Source organism: Pseudochaenichthys georgianus, chromosome 16 (assembly GCF_902827115.2).
Source record: "Pseudochaenichthys georgianus chromosome 16, fPseGeo1.2, whole genome shotgun sequence".
Taxonomy (NCBI): domain Eukaryota; kingdom Metazoa; phylum Chordata; class Actinopteri; order Perciformes; family Channichthyidae; genus Pseudochaenichthys; species Pseudochaenichthys georgianus.
In genome coordinates, this window is record NC_047518.2 from 32,991,457 (window position 1) to 33,015,970 (window position 24,514).

The window sequence follows — 24,514 nt, forward strand, 5'->3', positions numbered from 1 at the left end:
CACTTTACTAATCCAGGAACAAAGCAGAATTATTGATCTTTTATCCTTCATTTACCTACTAATACATCTAGCAGACAAAGAGCAACAATATTAATCATTTACTTTTGGTCAGATTATAAATGTGTGTGTGTGTGTGTGGTCCCTCTGGCATATTCTCTTGCTCACTAAAAATAAAATGAGATTACATAATTAAATCTTCCATCAGCGGCAGATGACAGCACAGGTTTTCCCTCGGCCCCTCCCTGCGACCGTTCATTATTCATCAATGTATACTTCATTACAGATGCCAGAGTAGTTTGGAAAAGTGCTTTGTTTCACTGCAAGTCTTTTTATTGCAAGCATATCAACTTTCTCTTTACTCCAAACACAATAAAGCCTTCAGTTTGGGCCAGTTGCATACAAATACATACCATTTGTATATTTAAATTGTGTGGTTATATTTGTACTGCAGTAAGAAAGCAGCCAGCATGGTAACGCTACATACACATTGTTATTCATAGGCAAAGAGACCATCAACTCCCGCTCTTTTTTCTCGTTATCTCCAGCTTGTAAAAGGCTAATCGGATGGTGATGGGCGCCCTCACTGCCTCGAGTCTCCTTGTACAAAGGTCGTGACCATGGTGACGAAGGAGGATCATGCAATCATCTGACCCCTCAGAGATAAATAGAAAATTGATTGAATCAGACATTAGTGTGACAGAGGACTCCAGTGTCCAAAGTAAAGATAATACAGATATATTGTCAACAATGCACCAAACGAATACAGCAGGTTATATTGTAGCTTAGCGACGACAGGACAAGAAACCACATGTGTATTTTAGAGTTAAAATGACTCCAATCCTTTATCGTTAACGATTCGTCTCCTTTATGAAACCAACAGTGGCTTTCTCTCAATTTGAGTGAGCCCCAGTAGCTACTACAGAAGGGTTACATAATAATAGTAATAATCACAGAGACTTCCCGAGCAAATGAAAACGAAATCATTCAGACCTGCTAAATAAAGCAACACCAACATCCCTCATTGATTCGGCCTGAGCATGCGAGAAATTCCCATCACCATTTTTACCTTTTTATTAATTTCTTTCCCAAGGTGTTAGTGCACAGAGAAAATAATATAAATGGCCAGTTAACATGAAAATAAGCAGCTTTGCAGGCGGTCGACCTTATAGTGTTCATAGATGAGACTGTTGGGAGTCATAATGGTTTACATATAATCTTTTTTATCATAAAGAATATTATTGCACACAAACAGAGCATTATTTCCAGGAATGAATATGCATCTAACATCATGTTATCAGCACAACACACACAGTTATCTTGGCCTCCTCTTATTCTCCATTTAAAAGCAATATTTACATGGCTGTACAACCCTCCTCTGGCCATTAACGTCATGTGTCTTTTATGGGAGTGGTGCAGGCTGCGTAAATGTCAAACTTGATAAAGATACAAAGCAAACTCATTGATTGTACAGTACTCCCTGGCTGCTGCTGTCATCCAACATTATTAATCTTTCGCTGAAAAGTATTTTCAGTGTGTAGCCAGCTCTCTGTGCAGCCTCCATAAAGATTTGAACATTTTGAAACATAACACGGGCCGTCCTTCCTTTCAATGTATTTATGAAAACTGCAACAAGGTCAATTCCTCTTTTCCACCACAGACCTTATGTTTAATTCATCCGTTTGCACTGCAGCTTTACTGAACCACAGTCTGCTGACATTAGTCAACATGACATAGTGAAATATAATCTGCTGGTGATGTTGCTTTTACATTTACTGAAGGGATGGTGGTTTAAGGCGGGGACTTTGAGTGTATCACTTGCTGCTTTCTTGACAGTTGCCTTGAAATCCAATGTTCTGCTGCAGGGTGGAGAGGAGTGCAGCCCGTCATGACTTTCAAAGCCTTTAATATATTCATAATAGAGCAATCACTCTCCAAATTGCTTCCAATATGTAGATTAGAGAGGAGTCATGGTTTAACTCTTTAAATGTGGGGTAGGTCATTCTGGAGAAACCAGCTCGAGTGCGCTAGAATTAGAAAATACACAGCCGGAACAAATCTGCCACTTCCTTACAGAGCCCCTCCTCCAACACACAGGAACGCGCACATGACCAATGAGGGCAGGAGATAAGTGTGTGCCCCGATGGAAGGCTGACAGGCAGGTAGGCCATCCAGTTACTTTAGCCCGGGCCGGCTAAAATGACTGGTCGTACTTTTTACAGCGCTACGGCTTCCACAGATGATGTTTTTTTGGATTTTTTGTCAAAGCACTCAGATATTTATTGCTATCGGGATGTTAAGAGCATTCCATGGAATATAACAAGTGTATCTCGAGCTGGTTTCTCAAACTTACCTACAGTACCTCACCTTTAACTGGAGAAAACAACTAACAAATTCACTGTTTTGAATGAAGGTGTATTTTTCACTTGCATTACATTGTGAATTTGTGTGTCTTTTGTGTCATGCATGATGGTAAACTCATTATCTTTGGATATTGAAATGTTGTTCTGTTGGTTTGAGGAAATAACAACATGAATTTCCCGTATTTTCCTGATATGTTGCAGACAACACAATTATAATATATTATAATAATAACTTGTTGCAGTCTTAAATATATCTTTGAGAAGCACATGCCCAAATTAAATTCACATGTCTAAATCTGCACATCTTTGTTGCAACATGCATAGCTTTTTTACATTTGTTTGGGGACTGACTGACCAAACACTGACTTAACAGCAGCTGGACATGTGAGTCAAAGCTTATACTAAAACAAAACAATTCATCAGATCCATTACAAATGCCACATGGTTGATCTTCCTGGCTTGGACATCATGCATTGTTTACTCAGTTACAGTATCACAAACATGCAAGTGAAAACTAAAATGTGCAAATGATAGGTTGCCATTCAGCCTGGTGACAAAGCACCAAATGTTTTCACAACATTTGGTGCTGATGTGATGCTGCCTGTCCGAGTGAGAAACTGTACAAAAAAGAAAGACAATGCTGCAGTTTGTTTTCGACCACAGATTGAAGGATAAACAGATGATGATGATAATGGACATGTGGTGATACATTGTGTGATGATATTGGAGCTCAACCTGGAACTAACATTTCTGAGGCTGTGAATCCATATACATCATTCAGTGACAAATAGTTTTTATGCATTTGGATGGAACAGAGTTATTAAGTGAGGAATTGAACAAGACCTGAGCCAAAGTCACTGCCACTGATACTCCAGTAACTGATGCTCACCGTGTTCATTGATTCAGCCCTGGCTGGTTCCTGGAGTTCAGCCCGAAGTGTTTCTGTTTTGACCCCCAATGATGCAGTTCAGCAACCTTTAAACTATCTGCCCGCCTGAAGTAATAAAATCAACATCAATCCAACATGGTGGTGATGTATGGTGTACTGATTCTTATCTTATGCCTGTGGGGAGATAATGTGCTGCTCAGCTATAAACCAGCCTTACCTTGTCTGCAGGCCACATGTTGGCCTCTGTCGTTGCTCAAAAACTGACATTCATAGAAAAATCTGGTCTCATTTTTATAGCAGATTTAATTCATATCAAATAGGCTATGCTCCAGGAAATGTGGGCATGATAGAAGATGAATAAATCCACTTGACCTTTGCCACCATCTTGCCTGCCTGCAATCAATGTTTGACATCTGGTTAAATACTGTTCAAAGACTTACAAAAGTAGATTTGTAATCTGTGTATTTATTGTATTATTCTGTCCACATCCTTACAATTTGAGTGGTGGGGAATCTACAGTAAACTTCCTCCCTCCTGGTCCCAGCAGACCTCCGGGCTGTGTGACGTTATATACTAATAAAGGACTGGCTTATCTAAAGCCAGTTGAGTAGCACTTGAACTGATTGGCTCTATGAAACCTGATGTACTTATATGATTCTGTTTTCCTCAAGGTTGTGTCTTCCTGGTCGAATGTACTTATTGTAAGTCGCTTTGGATAAAAACTAAATGTAATGTAATGTAATGTAACGTTGGCTTGGCAGTAGTCTGTGTCTGTTCGACCCCCCCCCCGAGGCTACACGGGAAGCTTTCAAAGGTTTCCTCCCTCCTGCCTGCTCCCCTCCTCAGACTTTTCTGGAAAACATCTGCTGCTGGTTTTTTGCCATAACTTAATAATCAAACAGAAATACAGTTATTCAAATAGTTTGATAGATTTCAATGAACAGGAACGTCGATAATAATGTTGTCATTAATTGGCACTCAGCAATTAACATTGTAATGTAACACCGCCTTTCCATTGTACCCGATCATAATGACATGGCTCATTGATGTATTGACACTGTCTGAGCGTCCTGATCACTTCCTGTACATCCAGACAGCAATGCATACAAAGCCATGGGGGCATGATGTTTGCCAAAATGTAATTGATCGACTCAGAAAAACTGATGTTAGCCTCTATTGCTCCTGCAACACCTTCTTCACAATTGTTATAGTGCAGTGGATTAAGGGAGAGTATGAATACTTTAAGCTCTGCATTGCCATCCATTTTACTTTAAAATATTTTTAAATGACAGGTTTAGTGTAATATCTGCCACCTACAGCATTATCTGCTACTTGATAGTGTATGGCTAATTATGGGTGCTTCTGGGTTTCTTAGATAAACGGGTACGGAGAAATAGTGATAACTCACGGGAAGGAAAAGTAATTGAGCATTGTTGCAAAATTACGGACAAGCAATTCATTTGTTCTTCATTCACTTCCAGTGTAAATGGGGGTATGCCGGGACATTCATTAAGTATTGGGTAACAAATGTAGCACTTTAGCAGACAGTGTTCGGCGGTGCTGTTACACATTGAGCCAGTGTTTGTGTTATTGCGTGCTGCCAGCTCTCTCGGGATGAACATCACCCCCCCCCCCATGCTGAGCTGCTGCTGATGCTCTCTTAAAGAGACTGTGGGAAGATAAGAATGACTTCAGTGTTTGCTACAGCTGCAGCCGAACCCAAAGACTCGCTCATCGCTGAGTCTCAGCACAGACATGCTGGACATGTGTTTGTGTGGGAGACACGCTGAAAAACAATCCCTCATCTTAGAGACATTGCGTCAGTAGACCAGGGTATACAGGAAGTTATGATTGGTTCCTTGATGAGGCTATAAGTCTTGTTTTCCTATTCATTTTTATTGTAGTTCATCAAAGTGTTTGTAACGAACTTTTAGATCATGCAAAATGTGTCCCCCACATATTTGTAATGGCCAGTCATCAACTGTCTCCAAACGCTTAAAGTAAAGCTAGTTTCCTCCCCTCAATATTCAGTGTTTAATTGAATCCAAAACATAGTGGATGGCTACTCTTGCTTGATATTTGTTTACATGTCAACAAGCATCATTGAACACAACAGCTGTGCTCACAGCTCAGAAGCAAAGGCCAATATTTCTGGCCATTCTCCTCTGCAGGCCATGCAAGACTGATCACTTGCAAGTCTACGACACACATACAAAACTGCTCACAAGACAGCATCACTCAGACACAGCTAAATATGTTTTGGTCAAAATATATGTCTGGCTGAGCTTTGCCCTTCTTTTGATAAAGCTGCTTACACACTAAGACAGTGTATATACTTGGGGTTGAAATACAGTATATTATGTGGATTTGGGCATTTTATCTGTAAAGTACATGTTATTAGAGGTGTAAGGAAATATCAATAGGCTATACATTGTAATATGTTTTGCTTACTGTAGCAATTCTCAAAAAGTACTATTATTTGTACGCTACCCAGCTGCTGATTTATTAACCAAGAGGTTCTGAGTATATTTAAACTACAATTCATGAAAAACAGATGCTACTGATGTTTGCTTAGCCCTTCTTTTGTATTCTTGTTCAGTTGGAAAAACTAGGTTAGCATTACAGCGGCAGACGTGTCACGGAAAAGATCAGGGTGATGATAGATTCACAATGGCTGTTCTTTGTTTTTCTCTTCTCAACTTAAAGAGGACAAAGATAATGGAGGCAGGAAAATGAAAGTAGTGATGGAGGGGGATGTGTGAGAGAGCAGGAGGGGGGAGGGGGATGAACAAGTGGAAGAAAGGAATACAAATCCATGTTTGTGAATAATTGACCAAGAAGAATATTATGAGACAAAATGATGTTCTATATTTTTTTGATTAGTGCAAGGACATTTCCTACCAACACCGAAACAACGTTTAATCGCTTTGATCTGTTTCACACTGCATTAATTAGACCATTTGCATTTTTGCAAAAACATGACTTCACACTTCACAGCAATACATGTTGGTTTTAACATTAGTCTCAATTCACAGATTCAACTCACAAGAGGGGTCGCTTTGCCATTTGTTTTGTATCTGATACGGCAACCTTGATTATCTTCAGACACCAATCCAATTCCTTCTTTTGATCTCTCTTTAACAATTACTGTACGCTAGCTAACCTAGCTTAAAACATCTCATGCTTAAGCTGTGGAACACATTCTACCCCTATGAAAGAAAGAATCATGGCATTCCTCAGTGATGCAATACTGCTGCTTCTTTAAATTAAAACGTTGTCATAGACAGCACGTTTAGTTTACCGCCACTGAAATCCTATCCAGTGGACTAATCCAGTATTGGACCTATACCGATAAACATGATTGTGCCGCTGAAAACCCAACACAAGTGTACTCAGCGGGACATTCAGCCCAACAGCAGTAGTACTTTCTCATTCCATTGACCTTTATCGCACCATGCAGTATTGCAGCCATGCTTGTTATTCACAGATGTCTGTGTCACAGCATGGATCCATTATATGTTGGCTCTGCGGTGTGCCATGATGTAAATGCCACCGAGTGGTTAGTGCTGCGCTGAGGAGAGAGCCATGAGATAACTGCTGTTCAGTCAATATAGGTCACTGAGCTCCAGGATTCATGTCGGCACCTTGAAGCTGTCATGTCTTTTTGTCCCGCCATTAGTGCTGAGGCAGATAATGTAAATGCCAATGGTCCTTTCCTCTGATCTACATTGTGGAAAAAGGTGCTAACAATGGATGTGTCTGCCTCACATGCACTACACTGCCAATCGATCACACTAACACAGACCATTTGTCTTCGCTTCTCCACAGGATTGATTATCCACCCGCAGGCTGGCCAGAGTCCCCCAGCAGCAGAGCCGGAGCAGGGAGCTGTCCTCGGTGCTGAATTCACCACAAACAGAAATCCACATCGCACCCTCATGTGCCTGGGTTGCTCCTGATAGCTCCCATTCCTAGCAGCAACTGACCACCTCCTCCACTTCCAAGATGGAAGACGACGGGCGTTACAGAGACGGCCGCTCAGACTTTGTCCGCGGCGCCAAGGACATCGCCAAAGTGGCCAAGAAACAGGTCGGCAAGAAGATGGGGCGCGGCGCGGACAAAGTGGCCGACGAGTACACCAAGCGCTCCTATAAACGCTTTGAGGAGGAAGACGATGACGACGACTACAGCGGCATGCCGGCAAGCAACGACGACGGATACCATCGCAATGACAGCCGGGCCAATGACGATGAAGGTCACAGCGACTCCACTGAAGGTCACGACGAGGACGATGAGATCTACGAAGGGGAGTACCAGGGCATCCCCAGAGCCGAGTCGGGGAAGGCGGGCGGCGTGGACGGCGTGGACGGCGTGGAGGCCGCCCAGGCGCAGTTCAGGGATCTGTCGGCCTACGAGGCGGAGAGGAGGAAGGACCAGGAGGAGCTGGCCGAGCAGTACGAGACCATCCTGCAGGAGTGCGGCCACGGGAAGTTCCAGTGGACGCTTTACTTCGCACTGGGCCTGGCGCTGATGGCGGACGGCGTGGAGATCTTCGTGGTCGGCTTCGTGCTGCCCAGCGCAGAGAAGGACATGTGTCTGTCTGAGCCCAACAAGGGCATGCTGGGTAAGATGTATTTATTGTCATTTGTACATAGCTACAGTGTAGATATGTCAATGAAAATCTCTGGTCACAGGCTCCTCCAACAGTGCAACACAATGAAACAGATAAATATATGCTTTCCAGATATCTTTATTCTAGCGTTAAATAAGATACTTCTATAAAATGCATTTAACTAAACATGGCAGGAGGGATTACACTGGGAAACTGAACTTGTTTTCACACTTTTACAAAAGGACAGGAGGCCAGATAAAATGAATACACATTAAAAGGCCCATAACTTATCTGTCTTTATTCTTAATCTAACTAATGTAACTTGACTGCATTTAATAGCTGCAACTTCCTTTCAGTTGAGCAATCAGGATGATTCATAAGCATTAAGATGTTGTGGGTGTTTTAGCCTTCTCTAAAATGTGTTAAGCAGCGCTTCTCCAACTGTTTTCAGTCATGTACCCCCTTTGAAACATGTTCTCAGCCAAGTAGCCCCTGACCGACCCCGAACATTTTTGATCGAAAAAGCCTATACAAATAATTCCAATATAGTGATGTTCCCTCAGTGTGTGATGTATTAACTCCTTCATGCATGCATTACAACAAACTAAGGATATTTTCATTTTATGCATTTTTCAACTGAAGTAATATCTGTTTAACAAACCAATGAACAAAATGATATATTATGCAAAACTATAAAATACAATACACACATTTGACATGTTTATATGAGGACCCCCTTGGTGGTTCTAGGAATATTTTATATACAATTGTGTTTTCTATTTAACTTATTGTACTAAGATTATTTTTGTAATCATGCATGGTATTTTTTTAATTCACTTTTTTTCGTTTTTTAAATCTCACGTACCCCCTGCAGTACCCCAACGTACCCATAGGGGTCTGCGTACCCCCATTTGAGAATCACGGTGTTAAAGGACAGCAGGCTGGATTTGAACCTGCGTCCTCCGGGACTGAGCCAATGGGCTCCAACTTTAATGTTTGTATTCAAATGTGAAACATGGTGGCAGGCCTGTCTGTAACTGGAGTATCACTGTATTACAGTAGGCATAAACATATGCTAGCTTTAGAGTACAACTTGTGCGCTGTCCACTGAGCCACCCATCTGCTGTCTTCTGTGCCCTTTCTCTGTTTACTTTCATCTTCGTGCCTCCTTTGGGAGTGGATGCCACCGCTTCACATTTTATCCCCATCTTCTCTTGGCGGTAACCTCTGGCGTCTATCCCCCAGTAATTGGTTTTCTTCTGCCTCGTTGGCAGAAGAACTACAGCTATTTAAGATTCAACTGCCCGTGCAGAATTGTAATCGAACTCACAGCCTCTCACTTCTCTGCTTCAGTGAGTGTGTGTGTGTGTGTTTCAGGTTGTAAAGGTGATCGTGGGCACAGTTTCTTTTTTTCTAAAATGCACATGTTCAATTTGTTTATCCCTAATAGTATATATGGTGTAAATGTGTGGCTTTGCCCACACATACAGACAAAGACCAAATACCTTGTGATGGTTTCCTTTCTTGTTTTAAAGATTTCACGTCTGGAATGAATTAGATTTGAGTTGGTTATGTGCTTCAGAGAGCCATGTATGGATACATCTTACATGCTCTTGTAATTACTCTGTTGCTGCCTGGTCTTCTTCATCTGGAATCTAGACTGATTATGATTTTAAGAGATTTAAAATGAAAGTTTCTTCAACACTTTGATAAAGAAGGATGTGTTGATACAGAGCGCAGTGTTTATTTACAGCTCTTGCACATATCAGTGAGGTGAGATACGTGCGTGTTCCAGTTTTCCTGTCTGACCTTTGTATCACTGTGCAGTGTTCTCTCTGCATAAGACTTGCACACGCACACGCACACGCACACGCACACACACACACACACACACACACACACACCACACACACACACACACACACACACACACACACACACACACACACACGAGATCAAGCGCAAACTACTGAACATTTTATACAGTGTTCTCTCTGCATAAGACTTGCGCCACACGTGCACACACACACACACACACACACGCACACGCACACGCACACGCACACGCACACGCACACGCACACGCACACGCACACGCACGCACACACACACAGTACATTTGGCACTGGGTTGTGTGAGTTTCCCATAGAGCATAGACAGCACACGGTATGGATTGCAGTGCTGACCAGCCCGTGTGTCTGTCTAGTACTGTATATCAACATAAACATGTGCATGTGTGTCATCCTACTCCTGATGTGTGTGTGTGTCTGTGCATTTCAGTGGTGGGGGGAAAAAAGTAAAAGCATCCGCATGATAAATACGTGAGGAAAGGTCTTGCAGTAAAGGTCTGTTAAGAAAGGAATACATGCAGAAAGAAAGAAATAGAATGATAATGTTCCGGCAGCCCCCAGATTAAACAGTCTTCTAAGAAGTACTATTATCCTTATGTGATGTTGTATTGTTTTAACAATCAGGCCCTAAATAATACTCAATGAAAATATGCTCAAATATGTACCTACATTATTTTAAGTAAATATACTGAGATGCTTCTAACATTTCATCCCTTCTCTCTCTCTCGATTGTCCCCGATTCCCTCCCTCTCCCTGTTACGCAACACGCCTGACTCATGCTAGAGAGCCTCCTTTGCTCATGCCTCTCTGCATCCCATGAGTCCTAGTGTCCTCTCCCCCAACCCCCATCCTCACCCTCTTCTTCTCCACACGGTCCAAACGGAGCTTCTTCTGTCAGCCAATCATGTATTGTGTGTGTGTGTGTGTGTGTGTGTGTGTGTGTGTCTACTGTATTGTGTGTGACAGAAAGCACCTGCACATGTGAGGGCTAATCGCCTGTAAATATGAACTCCCTTGCAGCAGAAAGATTTCCGATGTACCCAGAGAGAAGGATTCAGAGGGAACACATCACAGCTAGTCAGAATAACATTTTGTTTTGACTTTGCTAGATATGTTGTTGTACATATCCTTGATCCCATATTCATTGTATGTTTCCAATAGCACAGAGATATGGAAATGCGGTGCAGCGTTTCTGCACAGTGATGAGCGAGAGGAGACACTCTCACAGCAGCAGAGAAGCACAGAGGAGTTGTCATTGAATCGTCCTTGTTGGAGGCTGCAGAGGCTGCAGCTGCAGTGATGTTAGTGTGCCATCATTGGGATTCAAAGTGGGGCTTCATTACATACAGGAACTCTTGTATTGCTTTATAATACATATATGTGTAAGTATCAACATATCTATGCCCCCTACAGTATATACCCAATTTGTGGGTTAGTGGAAATGATATATATATAATAACAATTCCTTACACCAGCAATGTGACATATATGTTGAGGACATCTTTGACAACACATACAGACACAAAATAGGAGATTTGTTTGTATTGTCTCGTCATAAATGTACAACTTTGTTCTGGGAAATGTTCAGATTACCCTTAAATGTTACACCCCTCTTCAGTCTTTGGCATTTCTTTCTGGCCCTCATATGCCATGATGTACATATGGCCCCATGGAACCACATCATTTTGGTATGCGAGCCATACTGCTGCTTGATATTCTTCAAGAGATGCAGCGACACGCACCATGTCTTTGACAAAGCCATGACTCAGTTGCTCCTGAGGCTAAAAGAAACCTTTATGTACAGTAATGTGTCCGTGGCCTTTACATTAACACAGAATCAAAAGCTGACATCAAGGGAGATAACCAGGATGTGGATGGGAGTGAAGGACAAGCTGTGGGTGTTTCTCAATCTCCAGTAAAGCTGCTGCAGAGCTACTATTTCAAGCATACTACATCGAGTGCCGCCGAAGTACTGTTCCAATGTCCAGCATACTTGGAATTCTACCGAACCCGGCGTACTTCGTTTGGAGAAATTTCGAGGCTGCACATGTGTAGACTCCGCGGTCTTAAAATCCCCACAATGCTTTGCGCACGGACCAATTCCCCCAAATCTGTGGCGGACACTGTAAGGCGGGGCCTCTCATATGACGCACACCTGCACGCTTGCTCCTGTTCCACTCTTTGTTTTCCGAATGCCAGGAAGGATTCTTGCCTCACTTCTGAAGCAAGTGACTCGGAAGACATGTGCTACCAAGCAAGCGTACCCGACATTGAGAAACACCCTGTGTCTGTTTTATATGTTGGCACCTGTTGGAGATGCTGGCAGAGGAAATGATAAGAATTTGTTTGATGGAAAATATTTGAAAGCTATAATAGATTTAGCATTAAGTAACACACCACAGCTTCTGTCTTTACAATGACTCCACTGTTTGCATTACATCTCATTTAGCGGATGCTTTTATCCAGATTGACTTACAATAAGTGCATTAAACCATGAAGATACAAACTCAGAGAAGCAAGAACCAAAGAGGTACATTAGCATTAAATAAGCCAAATCATTGTAAGTGCTGGTGCGTTAGAGTCAAGCGAGCTAAACCTTTTAAGAACTAGTTTGTTGTGTTTTTAATCGCAACGGAGGAATACTCCATTTGTAAAACGGCACTTTTTGTAGTTAAGATGTTTCCACCATTTGAAGGTGTTTTGATTTAGTGTGAAACCTGATTTGACATCCCACATTTAGCCCTCACACAGGGCAAGGCTGACTGGCCTCTGATGAGGGACTGCAGCCTCCTCGGCCCCCAGCTCTTTCAAAGCGCTCTGTGCGCTCTGGCAGAAAGGGAAAACCGGCTATTAATAGTGCCCCCCCCCCATGCCCTGCCCCCTCCCTCACGCGTGTACACAGACACACAACCCTCCAGTGGCACACACTCTTCTTTCCATGTACACACACACACACACACACACACACACACACACACACACACACACACACACACACACACACACACACACACACACACACACACACACACACACACACACACACACACACACACACACACACACACACACACACACACACACACACACACACACACACACACACACACACACACACACACACACACACACTATACTCCCTGGAGCCTTTGGGAGCTCTGTCACCGCACAGACTGGCCACCCTCCTCTTTCTCCCCTGCTCTCTCTCTTCCTCACTCTTTATGCTCCCCTCCCCCTCTTCCTCTCCAGAGTGACGAGGTGCTCAGCTGTCTGAAGACTTCTGCTTCTCTTCTCTCCTGTACTATCGCTCCTCCTCATCCCATCTCTCTCTTCAATACTTCTCAATGTTTCCAGCTCCGTCTGATTTCCTTTTCTGTTATATATATATATATATATTAATTGCATATCATATTAATTCTTGAAAAATATGGAATGAAAGAGAAAGGAAGAGCTCTTGTGATATTGCACATATCCTTTTCTGTTAAGTTTACTCATCGACTGGAAGTCATAGTAAGAAATGTAGAAAAACCTCAGGGGCTTAAAAACACATTTGATAGGAGACTTATTGACATGATCTAAGGTGGAAATTGTTAAATGAATGAAACGTACAATACTTGGCAGCTTCTTTTCAAAATGCAAAAAACGGATGAGAATAGAATCGTGTGTCCAACCTTGTTCTGGCTTTTGAATCTTCTCTTTTCAACACTGAAAACAGACACATACAAATCCCAAATACACGGTGCACTCTTTCAGAGCGCTGTAGCAGAAGTAAACATTTGCTTATTTACACAATCTAGCAGTAATGGAATAACAATAATGCTCATTTCGATGGTTATTCCCCCGTTATTCGAACCAATACAACACGGTTTACAGACAGGCACGTTTTGATCTCCTTTGGCGATCTGGAACTATTCTCAAAACACCAAAATCCAGTCGGCAACAGTTGCGAAAAAGCATACAACTAAATGTTTAAGTAATTTTTGCCACAACTTCCAATCAATAATTTTGCCGATACATTACATACATTGGGAATTGTTTTAACCCTGTGTCGAATGCAGCTGCTTACAAGTCACACAGATAAACAGACTTGATGTGACCACAGAGGGCAGATAGTGATCCATTGAGTGCAAATAATGTTTATTTTATTAGCTTTTCTTTTGTAATGCTTAATGTCTTTCATTTTTTGTAAAGCACTTTGAATTGCCTTGCGTTGAAAAGTGCTATATAAATAAACTTGCCTTGCCTTGAAAAGGGTGAAAAGTCAGCACAGACCCTCAGACTTTCAGGTGTCATGGTAACTGTTTATGACTTCCTGTCTGTCCTTATACCTCCAAGCTGCTGCATTGCGGCGACGGATATTGTGTTCAGTCATCACCACATGGGTTGTTGTTGCATTTTCAGGAGAATACGCTCACAGTGGTCTCTCGGGAAAACATGCAAATAAGCACACACACACACACACACACACACACACACACACACACACACACACACACACACACACACACACACACACACACACACACACACACACACACACACACACACACACACACACACACACACACACACACACACACACTGCTCGCTTGAGATCCCTGCCTTATTGACATCCTGTCAACAGTCTCCACGCTCCCTGAGCCTGCAGTGACACGAGTTATGGGGGAGATGCCGCAGAATGAAAACAAGGACAGGGGCGTTGTTTAGTGCCTGGCATTGACATCTGCGTTCAAAATGTCACTCCTAGTTTTAATATATAAAAAGCATGGAATATATGCTTTATTATCCTTTATTAAATAGGGCAATCAAACCACGCAGCACACAGGCATGTACAGTATGTCCACTGAACCCTATTTCCAATACTCCATTCTGAATGGACAATCAACCAGGTAAGGGAAATGGAGTCGATTGTGTTGATTTTTGGATCCATTTAACATCTTGCACCAATAAAATGCTACTACCTCATTACTGCAGGCATTCAATTGGCAAGGTCCATTTGTTCCAGAGCTTTTAACCTTCTCATCTGATTTGAGATTGTTTTTTTAACTCTTGTTTTAAAAGGTCTACAATTAACTGAGGAGCTTAATTTTGAAGGCAACATGGATGAGAAGTACACAGGACTTTATCAAGGAGACTGCTGTTAGTGCCACCTGTAAACCAAACAGTGAACATCTGTCAGCTTAATAACATAAAAACATACGCTACGTCTTTGAAACTTGTTTTTACAAAATGGGATGCTTTTGTTACCTTTACATTATCAAGTAGTTTTGTGGCCTTTCTTTTATTAAAAAGGGTTTCAAATGTTGCAAAACATTTAATTGCAACTGTAATCTTAGCAACAACAAGTGTTTGCATGGTGGTTAGAGGCTCATTGTTATGTGATTTCATTGTATTCCTCATTGCCACAAGTTTCTTAACCATCTTCCCTTGAAATGGACGCACACGCAATGACACATGGAAAATGTTAATAACTATGATGCCAGAGTCCTAAAATTATGGTATTTTGAGGATTGTAAGCAAGTCATAATCACAAGAATAAATAGCCATAAATGTAAAATCCATAACAGTATCTAAATAAATAACTCAGCTTACTGGTGCATTCAAATGAATCTTTAATGCAAACTCTCTTCAAACGAGCATCAAGCAGCAAAGAACGACAGATTTCCAGTCGTACTAATAGGATCATTATTGTTCATCCAACAGCGCTGGGACTGGGATATTCCTCATGCTGCATGTCAAAGCTTCTTTGGTAGTAATGACCGGCTTCCTGTAGCTTGTTCTTTTCCTGTCTCCACTCGATGGGAATCACCACACCACAGCCGATAGGGTTTGCTGCAAAAGACAACCAATCAGCCCTGGCTTCATCCGGCTGAATGGTGTGAGTGAACCAGACGGATAAACACACAAGAGGACGCCCACATGAGCTTTTAACAGATCCGTTTGATCAGCTAAGATCATCCATCACACAGTCTAACAAGCTTACTGCTGGGATGATGACATTAGACAGTCTTTTGCTAGAATTACAACATTAACGGAGAGAAAGCGATACGAAGGATATTCCTGATTCGGGATAATATGGAGAGGGCTTTCCTTTTATTTTGGATGAAAAGACCGTTGATGTATTGATAGCAGTGTGTTTGTGACTCATTCCCTCCATCTGTCTCTATGCCTATTTCTGCAGTGCTGAATTGGGGAAGGAGGTGACTTTCAGTCTCTTGTTTGATTGAATGCAAGGATTCTTTGTTTGCATTCAGTATGTTGACGTGTTTCAAAGGAAAAAAGTGAGTCCAACATATGTGTGGATTTGTGCAAATATTCCCATGTTCTCAGGTTTTACAAGTGTGTACTCTTATTCTCTCTCTCTGTGTGTGTGTGTGTGTGTGTGTGTGTGTGTGTGTGTGTGTGTGTGTGTGTGTGTGTGTGTGTGTGTGTGTGTGTGTGTGTGTGTGTGTGTGTGTGTGTGTGTGTGTGTGTGTGTGTGTGTGGGTGTGTTTGTGTGTGTGTGTGTGTGTGTGTGTGTGTGTGTGTGTGTGTGTGTGTGTGTGTGTGTGTGTGTGTGTGTGTGTGTGTGTGTGTGTGTGTGTGTGTGTGTGTGTGTGTGTGTGTGTGTCAGAAAGCTATAGAGACAGACAGAGAGAGAGAGGCTGGCCTGGATTGGCGCTTGGGATGTGAGTCATGTTAGCACCTCATATCACAAGACTTGGTTGAAAACGTCTTCAAGTCATACTAAATGCTCGCTTCTGACCAAATCAAAGATACATACCATTTTAAACTTCTTAACTTGACGATATTTTTGAAAATATGTTTACATTTTTACAATTTGAAACTCTCTAGGATCAGCAGCTAGTGCTACATACATTGTGTATGAGCCCATCTAGTTTAATTCATGTATTTGTTCTTTGTTTACTTACGTTTAAACCCCTTTTGTTTTTTTTAAGACAAATGGTATAAAATAAAGGTTGGTATTATTTTGATTGGTTATATTTTATTAAAATAATCTTGCCTTCCCTCTGCTGGTATGGTTCAGATGATTATGGTGCACTTCTCTCTGTTTTGTGCTCCACTCAAAATCAGTAGTCCAATTAGGCTGCCAAAAAAAGCTAATTTTCTGGACCGTAGAAATCGAATGAGAGGCTGGAAGTAATATCAATGAGTTTTCTGATGAATAATAACTCATTATCATGCCCTTTGTCTCTTCACTTCCTCATCCTCTTGTCTCATCACCCCCTGCCATTACCCCCCTATTCATATCCACCATCTCTTCCCATTTTCTTTCTCTCGCTCTTGCTGGCTCCAGGTCTGATCGTGTACCTGGGGATGATGGTCGGGGCCTTCGTGTGGGGGGGCCTGGCTGATCGGATAGGCCGGCGGCAGACGCTGCTCATCTCCCTTTCCATCAACAGCGTGTTTGCCTTCTTCTCGTCCTTCATGCAGGGCTACGTCTCCTTCCTCTTCTGCCGCCTGGCCTCCGGTGTGGGGTAAGAAGACAGTGAAGTGAGACCACCACCACTGTGGCACGTCAGCTGAGAGGAGAGATACACAATTCAAAACATACATTGGGGTTTAAGGAAATCCCCCATCAGAGTCTTGGTTGTGTGCAGTTTGGCAACATTGATAAAGAAAGACACTACAGGCAAAAACATCCTATTTGTGGTCAACTTTCGGGGTTTGGCTATTGCTCCCATTACAACATGGTGATTATGGATGTTTCTGCATTTGGGCAGAACATTTCCCTCTTTCTAAATGAAGTCATGGTAAAACAAATCTCCGCCCCTGTTTGATTGCAGAACTCTGAGTCTGATTATTGCTATCATTTCTCTTCTGACTATAGTGGCTAAAATCGGTGCTTTTGATTGGAGTCATCCATTATTGGTCCTTTTTAAGACTTAATCTGAATTGATATTCAACTACAAGGCTGCTAAATTGTCCCCCTATTATCTAAAAACAAAACACTCTTTTCTATTTGTTGTGTTAAATGTACTTCCTTTTCATCCTCCCACCTTCATTTCTTTTTGATTTCACTCTTTTTTCATAGCAAAACTAATTTATATTCTTTCCATATTCACCACGGTTTAAAGAAAGATTGTCTTTTTCGTTTTCTTTCTTCTCCGGTGTTTCTCCTCTCTCTTATCTCACCTATTATTTTCTTCTCCTCCCAGATCCCTTATCTTGCTCTTCTTTTAATTGTCTTTCCCTTTTTAATTCCTGCTTCTCTCTTGACTCCACAGTATTGGCGGCTCCATCCCCATCGTGTTTTCCTATTACTCCGAGTTCCTGGCCCAGGAGAAGCGAGGAGAGCATCTGAGCTGGCTCTGCATGTTCTGGATGATCGGGGGGATCTACGCCTCCGCCATGGCCTGGGCCATCATCCCACACTACGGTGAGAGAAATAGACCAATCACAGGCAGGGAATTAAGATCCAAGGCAATATGTCTGCCTGTTAGTAAATGTGTCAGTTAGATAAACAGACATTTTAACTCTTATCTGTGGAAATGCCATTTACATTAGAGACTTTTGAAAATAACTGAATTCATTTCATTTCATTTCATTTCAAACCTTTATTTATACAGATAAAATCCGATTGAGATCATTGATCTCTTTTCCAAGGGAATACACTAACATAAGTAGCCTACTCTACTTTGAAATACGTGTTCTTGAAAAAGCAAATGGAAAATAAAAAGGACTACGCCTATAGTATGTTATTTGGTTCAGTTGTCTATTTTTTCCCAAATGTTTCCAACAGTTATCAAACTTAGAGAAATCAGTAGTTTTAAAAAAAAATGTAATATTCCCCAAAATGTGTCAGCGTTGAAGAAAGTAAGCTTGCCGGCACTCTGCCACGATTGTTGTCGTCAGAAATGCCTCGGAGAAACACTGATTTGTATTATTTTACGTACCTGCATGTACCAGGTTTTTTTTTAAGAAGAGGATACGTCTAAAGGGAATTTGTCTCTCTTCTCAACAATGAATATTGAAGGCATCAAACCTAATGTGAGAGGTTGACTGCAATTACAACAATGGTTAATGCTTCGCACATTCAACATTTTAATAACTTCAAGTACCTGTCCAGAATGTTGAGTTATTTCTCTTATTACAATTGCTGATTGAAAAAAACAGGTCAGTCAGATTGCAGACAAAATGTTAATATTGTAAATGTAAAATGAAGAGAAGAGGAGAGCAACTTACCAAACCATACTGGAGCAAACCTGACAACTAATTGCTGCAGTTTAAGGAAATATACAGAGCAGGGGCCTCATTTATAAAGCCTTGCGTAGGATTCACGTGGGAAGGTTGCTGACGTAGATCAAAGCAAATAAATACGCACAGACATTTTCCGATTCATAAAACGCGTATCGGCGTACAGTAGGACTTCCGTGCGGCACGTCCGACGCCGGTTTCCTTTTATAAATCACAATCAACTCGAAATGCGGCGCAGCTTTTGTGGGCTTCACGTAATGCCCATATTGGCCGATAAATAGTCAAAGAAACGCCCCGTATTAATATTCATTTTGACTGACTGCATGAATAAGATAAGCAGGAAATGACGACAGAACAGCTAAGAAAGACATTTCACACCGTGTCAGATGTAGCTTCTTTTGGAGAGGCGGAGACAAATCACATTGTTTGGTGGATGCAGTTTGAACCAGAGTAGCAGCAGCAAGGTCGGATCGTCACCAAATTAAATACATAAGTGGTCCGAAAAAAGTTAATGACAAAAGTTACTTCCTCAGGCAGTGTGTCAGTGTGTTTGTGCCGGGGACAGGAGACCCCCCCCATGATGAGAAACTGTAAGAAAGGTGGGAGTTTTTGTGCTTAGTGCCTACGCATGGGTCAGAGTTTGCGCGGAGGACCGCACATGTTCCCGTCAAGTTTGTTTTTTATAAATCGCAAACATTGCTTAGAAACTGGCGTACGCCATCTTTTGAGCGTACGCACCGTTTATAGATGAGGCCCCTGACCATTAAAGTATGAAGAGAGGAAGTTTCCTGTGCTCTCAATTCAAGTCTTGCAGCTGCCTCTCACACCTCCCCTCTCTCACTCTCCTCTCACACCTCCCGTCTCTCATCCCCTCTTGTAGGCTGGAGTTTCCAGATGGGCTCGGCCTACCAGTTCCACAGCTGGCGAGTCTTTGTGTTGGTGTGTGCCTTCCCCGCCGTGGCTGCTATCTCCGCCCTCACCATCATGCCTGAGAGCCCCCGCTTCTACCTGGAGGTACGCCTGTGAGCCCCCACCACACCCAGTCTTTGTTTAACAGCTTACTTGAATACATTTGACCTTAGTGAATGCATAAACAATATTGAGAACTCAAACGTCTGGAAAATTGCAAAGTGGAAGATGCAAAGTGCTGCTTGCACACTTTTTCAGAATATTTTGAGTTAATAAATATGTGCATATATACATGCTGGAGCAGGCTAAACAGCAAGGCACTGTGAGAGGCGTAAATTACTGCTGAAGGTTTTTCTCTCTATTCAGTTTATTGGAAATATTGACACACTAAAAAGTAAACAAGGGAAGTAGAGATAAAGCAACATTTTTTTAGTTAGATGAGAGATTGACTACTGCTCTTCAGCCGTGGTTCAGTATCAATCTTTGGACATTAAAGCATATAAACATGTCATAGTAGAGACACAACATTCAAATATGAACCTCAAAATAAGCACATTAAGGCCCCTTTAAACCTTAATTTCCAGGGGGGTTCAGTACAACATGAGCGATTACTAACATGGTAATGTGCTTTTTGTTTCTCTCCTCCAGAATGGGAAACACGACGAGGCGTGGATGATTCTGAAGCAGGTCCATGACACCAACATGAAGGCCAAGGGATACCCAGAGAGGGTCTTCTCAGTAAGTCACACTCAATGCTTCACACTTTTGTCTGCATGCAGGAGAAAACATGTTCACACAGTGCACGTGTGTCTGGCTGCAGGCTCACACACTGCAGCAGGTTTCCAGCTCTGTGCTGCATAACATTAGCATATTAATTAATTGAAAACAGATTTTCTTTAAACTACTGTAATCTCTTAAAGCTTCAAGCCGCACAGTTCACATGAATGCTTAACTGAAAATACGGGGAGAAAATGCTTTAGTACGTCTTCTTACCACTCGAATGAGCAAAAATATAATAATCATTGTAATAAAACATGGTGTTCATGGTGAGACATTAGGCAGATCAGGTGCCTCATTATTAAGTGGAGCCTTTTTCTGTGTTGGGGTAGTGTGACAAGGGAGAGCAGGTTTGCCATCTGTTGTAAATATACTGCACAGAAATGAAAATCAAACAGTGTTGAAAAATTCCACAATTAAGGATTTTGCACTGCGTATCTTATAATGCATGCTGAGGACAATTAAGTATTTATAACACCAGACTGCAAGATAAGTTCAACTATAGGTCTCTGACTGACTATCTTTCCATTTACTGCAAGAAACATTTATACAATCTAAACAAATCTCACATTATTAAAAAGGTTTTGCTGTTGCTTCCAGGTGACCACCATCAAAACGGTGAAGCAGATGGATGACCTGGTAACCCTGGGAGAGGGTGCCGCCTGGCATCAGAAATGGAGGATTAAGCTCACCTCACTTTTCCATCAGGTGACAGTTTGTTTCTTATTCCATTGTTTTCTTATTTAGCAATATTAAGTGTAAAATACTCCATTAGTTTTAGTATGATTATTTTTAGCAGTTTTAAACAACACATTTGAACAAACAAAATCAGCTCAGCTTTTTGTTTTTGTGGACAGTTTGTATTTATTAACAGGACGTGTTTATCTCTGTTTGGGCTGCATTTTTTGGACATGTGGTTTATTTCTTGCAGGTGATTAAGATGATTAAGATGGACTTTTATTAATCCCTCGTGGGGAAATTGTTTCTCTGCATTTGACCCATCCTAGTGTTAGGAGCAGTGTGCTGCCATTTTGAACGGCGCCCGGGGAGCGGTGCCTCGCTCAGGGACACCTCGGTAGCACTTGGTCTTGCCGGGACTTGAACTGGTGACCTTCCAGTTGCCAAGCCAAGTCCCTATCGACTTCGCCACCACCACCGTGATAGGGAAATCAATCAATGTTTATTTGTATAGCCCAATATCACAAATGTTACATTTGTCTTCACAGTGTGTACAGAATATCAGTATGACAATACGACACCCTCTGTCCTTAGACCCTCACATCGTACAAGGAAAACTTCCGGAGAAAACCCAGTTTAAAGGGAAAAATGGGAGAAACCTCAGGGAGAGCAACAGAGGAGGGATCCTTCTCCCAGGACGGACAGACGTGCAATAGATGCCGTGTGTAAATGGAAAAGATAATACATTTGCAACATAGGTAGTCCAAATGTTTGGAAATGCATGTGTGTATAATAGGAAGATGAATCCACGAGGATATCCATCCAGGACCGATGATCCAGGACCACAGCCACGACTCAAGATCCAGGGCTCGCGATGCAGGACACAGGACCGCAGGATCATCCATGACTCCGGATCCCGGCATATATAGACACCAAAAAGAAAGACATTTGGGGAAGCTGGGTTAATCGGAACATGAGTGTACACGGGTATAGACAGAGAGAAGGAAGAAGTAAGATGTCCCCCGACAAACTAAGCCTATATCAGCAAAACTAGGGGCTGAATCTAATCAGCCCAAACTATAAGCTTTATCAAAAAGGAAGGTCTTAAGCGCACTCTTAAAAAACGGATAGGGTGTCTGCCGCCCGAACACAAACTGGAAGCTGATTCCACAAATGTGGAGCTTGATAAGAAAAGGCTCTGGCTCCCATTGTACTTTTAGAGATTCTAGGAACAACCAACAACCCTGCATTCTTGGAACGCAATGCCCTAGTAGGACAGTAGGGTATAATGAGTTCTTTAAGGTAAGATGGCGCCTGCCCATTAAGGGCTTTGTAGGCGAGAAGAATAATTTTAAATTCTATCCTGTGTTCTATAGGGAGCCAGTTTTCCTAACTCTGGTTAGGAAAACAAATGTTTTCTATATCATCCGGTGTATGCCTCGTTTTTATCACTACTACCTTATTCTTTTGTTCTCACTGTGTCTCTTTCTTTGTGTGTGTTCTCTCAGGTGTGGTCTAATTTCCTGACAGTTTTCTCCCCCGAGTACCGCCGCACCACCTACATGATGATGGCCGTGTGGTTCTCTATGTCCTTCAGGTAAGATGAGGTTAAAGAACGGACCACCCCTACAGATTTGTCCGGGTCTTATTGAGATATATAGTACAGTTCACACCATAGATATATATATATAAACACTAGATGACTCACCCGCGATGCTGGCCAATGGAGACCGACGTTGCCACATGGCGGCCATCTTGCCACAGGCAGCTCGCTCATTCATAACAGTATGTCTATGGTGCACTATTGAAATAACTGTAGATTGCTCAATTTTCAACCAATTTTCAAACGGTTTAGTTTGTTATAAACATCAAAGATGTAGTTATGATACTGCATACTTATAATTATAATCATGAATCATTTCAACATGTCTTGTTGTCTCCTGTATAATAGCCATGCTAATAACGTTTATAATAAACCAAACCGTTTGTAAATCAGTCAAGATTTCAGCGAGTTATTGTAAGAGTAATTTTGTGCAGATCACTCACCTTACAACAGCTGTAGCAGTAGTTGACTGTGTCAAGATGGCCGCCGTTGAGCTACGCTGGCGACTCCCCCTTGAGCCATCTAGTGTTTATATATATCTATGGTTCACACTACCAAGTGACATTTATTTATGTATTTGCTGCTTTAGTATTATCATTGTTTTGTGTTGGCGAAACAAGAATTGCTAATTTGTCCAACATTACCTCCATGACATGTTAACCTTACAATACGGCTAATACACAAGAGTTTCTCTCCTAATAGGTCAGAATAAAATAATTAAACAACAGAGAAGACCACAAATAAAATGTAAATGTACTATGGATTAAGTTGACTGTTTCATGTCCTGTATTATTATTGGAATACCACATTGTAAAAATCCTGCATTGCAAATAAAATCTTACACATTTACAAGTTTCGGTAAAAAAAAGAAGTGTTTATTAAACAATAAAAGTTACAAATGAAGTATATCCTTTTCCTGGGAACATTCATGCATGCTGTAACAATAGAGGCCTCATCTCATTCCAAAGCCCTTTTTTAAGGTTTTTTTTCTGACAGCAGTGCTCTCTCTTTCTCTCTGTCCTCCTCCCTCTCCCTCTTTTCCTTGTGCAGCTACTACGGGCTGACTGTGTGGTTCCCCGACATGATTAAGTACCTCCAGAAGCAGGATTACGCCTCACGCACTAAGTTTTTTGCCAAGGAGAAAATAGAACATGTCACCTTTAACTTCACCCTGGAAAACCAGGTCCACCGCCAAGGAGAGTACTTCAACGACAAGTGAGTCCGCTAAATGATCTCGTTTGTTTTGGAAGTGTGGAATGAGGGAAACATTTAATTTTGAATTAGGTTACATGATAGTGTGCCATCTATTCCAATAATATTACATTTGAATTATTTCCAACTTTTGTCGGAGGAATTTATTCACAAAGTCTTTATAATAAGGTGGATGATAGCCAGATAGATACTAATATGAATGAGGATACAGCAAAATGTTTTATTCTGAGCATTGCTTTGATTTCTTGTTCGTTTTTTAACAAGTCTTTGAAGGTTTCTTTTACCTTGCCTTTTCAACCTGAACTCTTCATGTTATTTGAATTCAAACAGACACTCAATGTCTTTGCATCTCTCTTTTGTCTCCCTCCATTCCTCACTCCATCTACTTGTTGTCTGTCTCCCTCCATTCCTCACTCCATCTACTTG

The 24,514-nt window shown here is 41.8% G+C and overlaps 1 protein-coding gene across 1 annotated transcript in view; it reads left to right on the forward strand.

Annotated features, from left to right (window-relative positions):
- The window catches only part of sv2a (synaptic vesicle glycoprotein 2A), a 66,062-nt gene that overhangs the window by 27,532 nt on the left and 14,016 nt on the right, over positions 1 to 24,514 (forward strand). The window contains exons 2-9 of the mRNA XM_034103304.2: positions 7,078 to 7,873; positions 17,009 to 17,189; positions 17,940 to 18,091; positions 19,790 to 19,923; positions 20,467 to 20,556; positions 21,196 to 21,303; positions 22,782 to 22,870; positions 23,927 to 24,091. Of these exons, the coding sequence (XP_033959195.1) occupies positions 7,255 to 7,873; positions 17,009 to 17,189; positions 17,940 to 18,091; positions 19,790 to 19,923; positions 20,467 to 20,556; positions 21,196 to 21,303; positions 22,782 to 22,870; positions 23,927 to 24,091 (1,538 nt within the window). The 5' untranslated portion in view covers positions 7,078 to 7,254. The remainder of the gene's footprint in view (positions 1 to 7,077; positions 7,874 to 17,008; positions 17,190 to 17,939; positions 18,092 to 19,789; positions 19,924 to 20,466; positions 20,557 to 21,195; positions 21,304 to 22,781; positions 22,871 to 23,926; positions 24,092 to 24,514) is intronic.